Source organism: Triticum aestivum, chromosome 2B (assembly GCF_018294505.1).
Source record: "Triticum aestivum cultivar Chinese Spring chromosome 2B, IWGSC CS RefSeq v2.1, whole genome shotgun sequence".
Lineage (NCBI taxonomy): Eukaryota > Viridiplantae > Streptophyta > Magnoliopsida > Poales > Poaceae > Triticum > Triticum aestivum.
This window is the reverse complement of record NC_057798.1, coordinates 594758729-594764567: the sequence shown is the minus strand read 5'-3', so window position 1 is coordinate 594764567 and position 5839 is coordinate 594758729. Positions and strand designations below refer to the sequence as shown.

The 5839-nt window shown below is 54.2% G+C and overlaps 1 protein-coding gene across 1 annotated transcript; it reads right to left on the bottom strand.

Moving 5' to 3' along the window:
• Window positions 1-300: 300 nt before the first annotated feature.
• On the bottom strand, window positions 301-2911 carry LOC123039321 (helicase sen1-like). The gene is made up of 5 exons (XM_044462531.1): window positions 2648-2911; window positions 1462-2559; window positions 1019-1334; window positions 732-909; window positions 301-565 (listed from the first exon to the last, which is right to left on the bottom strand). The coding sequence occupies exons 1-5, from the start codon at window positions 2909-2911 to the stop codon at window positions 301-303; spliced, it is 2121 nt and encodes a 706-aa protein (XP_044318466.1).
• Between the last annotated feature and the right edge of the window lie 2928 nt (window positions 2912-5839).

Sequence of the window (5839 nt, the reverse complement as noted above, 5' to 3'; positions counted from 1 at the left end):
CCACGTCGGCAGGCCAGCAGCGGGGAGGGTTTTTTACTTAAGTCTGAAACGTGGCGTTTCTGAAAAGGATCATATCAGGAAATAGAATTTGAAGGAGTTTATTTTATGCTAAAATTTTCTGGCAAGGTCAAAACAGTGATTTTCGACGGCAATTACCTAGCTGGTACAGATTCGTCAAGTGAGCCGGAGAAAAAGGTTGCCGTCCATACATGATCGATTGACCACTACGCCGAGGCACGCCCAAATGACCAAAACAGAACAAATCGCCACTGCTCCACGCCTGCACTAGTGGTGCATTTGCTAAGTGAGTCGCAGGGAACCTAGCGCGCCACAGATAGTGTCTGCTTCACACCCCACCGGCTGCGTGTCAAAAGCTGAAGCTGCTCCACCGCGTTCAGGCCCGATCAGGCGAGCGCGGTGAGAAATGTCCCGAGAGGCGCTTGCGCCACCATCGTCCCAGTCGAAGAAGCACCGACGCTCCACGGCATCCTGGACCAGCTCTCCCCAGATGGAGCCGCTGCCGCTCAGCGTCGTCGCGTTGCCCAGGATCCAGAGGCAGTGCCTGCAGCCAAAAATAAGCAAACCGAGAGATATCAGGTCGTTTCCCAAGTTCAGGCAGTTTTACATTTCATCCAGGTCTAGGCGTATGTACGTACCTTGCCCTCGTCAGGGCGACGTTGGCGCGGCGCCGGTTGGAGAGGAAGCCGATGGAACCCGTGGCGTTGGAACTGACTGTAGAGAGGATGATGACGCCCTCCTCGCTGCCTTGGAACCCATCCACAGAGTTGACGCGAAGAACCAGGGGCCGCATCACTCTCACGTCGCCTATCCTCCCCTGAATCGCCTCCACCTGCGCAGCGTACGGGCATATGACGCCCACGCTGACCACCTGCCCAGCGCTGATACAAGCTGCAAGGCAAAACCACACGACCCGAGTTGTTATAGCAGGCGCAAAGATCAACAGCATCAGAAAGGCAAATTCAGTGAAATGTCCTCCAGGGCTTCAGGCCACACGCACCTTGCTTGAGACTGCGCAGTATTTCCAGGATGGCGGCCACCTCGGCCATGTTTCTCTTGCTGCGGCCGCGATCTTCCCTTCCGTCGATGTTGATGAACGAGTACGGCCCGTACATTGCGCCCGGGAGGTAGCTACGCTCGTGCTTCGTGTGGGTGACGTTGGGGCCGTCCAAGATCTGCCCGTCGTAGAAACTGGGGTTCGGGAAGATGCTGATGGAAGGGTGCATCCTGTACTGCATGTTCAGAAGGTGCTTCTTGTGTCCGAGTAAACCTAGTCTTTCGAATAGGCTTCTCCCCAGCAACGCATTATCTGAAACCTGCATGACATAAGATTGATTCAACCCAAAAGGAAGTACTCCTACTTCGGAATTATTATTCTTTTGCCAGGGACTTCTGAAATTTCTTAACTACTGATAAGCATATGAAAGGTAGAGTGACGTGGACCTTGCTTTTGACCATAGCTGACAATTGACACTCGTCACCGATAAGAACTGCATGCTTCAGTCCGGAGAGTTGCAGCGGAATGAGGGATTCGCATTCCTTCAGCTGTGCAGCCTCATCGATGAGAAGCATATCCATCGCCTCCCCTTCCAGCTTAGCCGAGCCAGACACGGTGCAGAAAATGAGGGAGGCACTTTCCATGCAGAACTCCTTGATCTTATAGAACTTTCTTGTCAGAGGAAGTTTCAGGTCTCGCATCAACGTTCTCGTAACGTCTAGAATTGCCGACATTTTCTCCCTCATGCTGCGGATTACTTCTTCCGAGTAACCCATTAGACCACCGCGTTTCTGTTTCTGCCTCCACCACGTAGGCACTTCTTCCTGAACGCTCTTTTGCCCCAGCAGCTTGCTGAAGTCGTCGAGCATCTTGATGAGCAAAGCAATGTTACTGTAATTGCTCTCCAGGATACAATGCATAGGGACTTGGGACATGATTGTTTCGAAGCACCCGCTGAGCTCCTTCGAGATCGGGTGGAACGTATGCGTCGGGAAGTTGTACCTGAGTAGTTGTGTGCCATCTTTCTGCTTCCGTGACAGAAACATTTCCAGTGAACGAAGACACTGCTTCCAACCCGTCCCCGGCGAGAAGCACTTTCTTAGCCGACTTAGACGTGTGTCCAGGAATATCTCGTCAAGATCGTTGTCGATGGGCATGCGGTCACTGTTGCCGAACAGCGACAGATCGCCGAGGCAGCGGCGCCTTCCAGCACAGGCGTCGGGGTGCTGCTTCCTCAGCGCCAAGAGGCGGGACGCAACCTGGCAGACGGCCGTGTTCGTCGGCGCGCACGTCAGGACCCGGTATTTCAACTTCATCGCCGCCAGCAGCAGCACGGTGATGGTCTTGGTTTTGCCCGTGCCAGGCGGCCCCCAGATGAGGCTAACCTTGCTGCTCCCGCCGCCACACTGCACCGCAGATACACAGCTCAGTATGGCGCCAGTCTGGGAGTCGTTGAGCCCAAACGCGGACAGCCTGCCCGCTAGCAGCACGTCGGTGCCGCCGGCCATCTCCGGGCGAGGCGGGGCACCCGTCAAGGAAGTGCTCTGCACACGAGGATCAGTAAGCTGAGAAAATCGTAGAAACGATCGAACGGCTTGTGCATGCATGCAGCGATCTGTGAAGCAAGTTTACCTGCATGCAGATGCAGTCTTCCCCCGCGATAACCTTCAAAAGGGCCGATTCTCTCTTGACGGCAGCTTCGTAGCGGAGGGACCGCCAGACGCGTTCGTAGGGTATGAGAGTGAGCGAGCTAACAACGAACGCGTAGCTGTTCACATAATCATCTATTCTCTTGGAAGATCGGATCAGAAAGGTGCAGCTGCCGTAGACTTGAAGGACGTGAGCAAGGCAGTACGAGGTGCCGTTGCTGGCAAGGTCGGATGGCCGGAGCGGCATCGCCACCGAGAGCACGACGATGTCACCGTTGCATGGAGGACAAGCTCCACGGCGTGCGTCGATGGTCACAAAGTACATTGGGGGCCTTCTCGCGTCCTGGGGCATGGGAACCATTTTCCGTATTTGCACGGGCTTGGAGCAATTGGCCTGCGCGTCCAGGTTAGAGCTCATCTCTGCTCGGATTTCTTCCAGCAGCGGGGCCCTGAACGAATCCAGGTAGCTCTTCAGACCGAAGAACCTGTCAGGTATCGGGTTCACCTGCGAAACAGTGAAAACACGCACCACGGTAAGCACTCCGCAATTCTGCATTCTGGGAGGATTTGTCACGAAAAAATGGTCAACATATATGCAATGCAAGCCGATGGATTTTTCTGCTTTTTGGGGCGAGCAAGTCGATCGAATTACCTTGTCCCTGAAGAGGTCCTGGTTGACGACATCCCGGAGGGACCAAGAGAGGATGATGTTGACGAGATTCTGGTCGTTCTGCCCGTTCGTTTTCTTGGCTCCACCTTGCTTGCTCATCTTCGCGACCAAGACCTATCGAGTGAGCACGCGTGCTCACCTTCACTTCTACTCACTGCTCCCCGTCCGTATATGTAATCATACTCTTCAGTCTGAACGAATATGGACTGGTTCTCTTCTCTGTACGCGAAGGCGAAACAGTATTGATTGATCATGCATTGTTTGCTGTGCATGTAGCGGCCAACCGCGTGGCCTGCCCAAGATACCGCGCAGCACGCGTGCGATCTCGTCTCTTGCGGTTTCGAGGACGAAGCGGCTGCGGCTGCTGGGCTTCCGCTCTCGGTTGATGCGACGTGAACATAGTACCATGAATGCGAGAGAGATTGAGAGCATGCTTGGATACGTTTTAGTCCCATGACTAAAAGTAGTGGGACTAAAACTTGCTAGTCTCACCCATGCTTGGATCCAAATACTAAAGAGACTAAAATCTAGTTATTGAGCATTTATTATCCTCCAAACCCTCCAATCCAGAACTAAGGAGAGGAATTAAATGAGGAGAGAGAGAGCTAATACATATTTTAGTAGGTTTCCCATGACTAAAAGATTTTAGCCTTAAGACTAGTCCTAGCCTCTCTTTAGTCAGGGGTGCTTGGAACTTTAGCCTCTAAAAGAGACTATTTTTAGTCAGACTAAAAATAGTCCCTTGTATCCAAGCACCCTCTGAAATTTCACACACTTTTGCCATCTATCGGATCTGGCAAGGAGTTTTTTTTTTTTTTTGCAGATCACGTACGAGGAAGGCAAACCATGCGTATATTTCCTCTGCTTCACATGCCGTAGTACAAATTTGCTAATATGCATCCTACAGACTACCTTAGTGACCACTTACTTTATTTGAAATTAGTTGTGTTTTGTTCTACAGAAAAGAAGTTGACATTTTAGCTACCAGATACTTTACTTTTGCAGGAAAGTCACTAAGACCATCTCCAACAGAGGCCCTACGGAGCCGCGCGCTAAATTATTTTTAGCAGCGCTAAAATAGCGTTTTAGCGTGCCGAATGACCGAGTATCTCCAGCAGACGCTCAAAAATATACTGCCCAGCTAGCAACAATAGCATCTTCAACATGCGCATAAAATTAACCACGCGTGCCCGTACCTAGCTCTGCCATGGTCTTGCCATGCCACGTCGCCCGTGGCCGTGACGTGCTCGCCGCCGTAGCCGCGCTCCGCCCTGCCGTGGCCTGCTCGCCCTGCCGTGGTCGTGGCCACGCTCCGCCCGTGACCGTGGCCGTGGCCACAGCCCGCCCCGCCCCGCCACCGCCGTGGTCGTGGCCGCGCCCACGCCCTGCCGCCCGTGGTTGTGGCCGCCGTCCGCCCCGCCGTGGCCGTGGCCGTGGCCGCGCCCGCGCCCAGCTCCGCCCGTCGTGGTTGCGCTCGGCCCGTGGCCGTGGTCCGCCCCGCCGTGGCCGTGGCCGCGGCCCGCCCCGCCCCGCCACCGCCATGGCCATGGCCACGCCCACGCCCTGCTGCCCCGCCGTGGTCGTGGTCGTGGCCGCGCGTGCCCCGCCGTCATGGCCGTGCCCGCGCCTGGGCTCGTCCCCGCCCCGCCGCTGCCGTGGCCATGGCTGCACATGCGAGGAGGCCGGCGGCGGACGCACGAAAGGAGGACGACGGCGGGCACACGTGACGAGGCCAACGGCGGCTGCGGACGCACGGGGCACTTTTCACGTGCGTGAGAAGTTCAACGCGCTAAATATGCGGATTGCGATCCAGTTTCGTCCGGCGCGCTGAACACTTTTGACAGCGTGCTCTATTATGCAGCGTCCGTTGAAGTGCTATTTTATCTCTGCGCGCGCTAAACTTGCGAATTTTTGGGCGCGGCTCTAATATTGGGTGTCTGTTGAAGATGCTCTAAGAGCATATCTCGCAGGCCCCTTAAAACGAGCGGACTCTTAAAATAACTGCCACTTTACGGTTTCGCCAGCAAAAAACGCCTCAACCAGACTCCTTATTCGCCCTGAAATTGTGAAAAGAAAAAGAAAATTTGAGGGGCGCGGAAAAATCCCGACCTCGACCCGAGAAGGAGATAATTGCATCTATAGTCCTCGTAGTTGCTGACGACGTTCAACTTGGTCCTGGAATTTGCGTATTGCTTCAATACGTTCCTGGTACATGAATATACGTGATCAATACGGTCCTTGAGGTTAAAACGACAGTCCTGATTCTACACATTGCATATGTATCTCGTATTTGTGTAGGGTGACACGGGGCCAGCGCAGGCGACGTTTGTATAAGGCCCATATCATATGTTAGTGGGCCGAGAAAAAACAGGAAAAAAATGAACAAAGCGGGCCACAGGGATTCGAACCCTCGAACTGTGGCACAATGCTGCGCGTCCAAGCCACCGGAACGAGCGCTCGATGGTAAATGTGGGGATGCGCACTTTAATATATGTACGTTCTGGC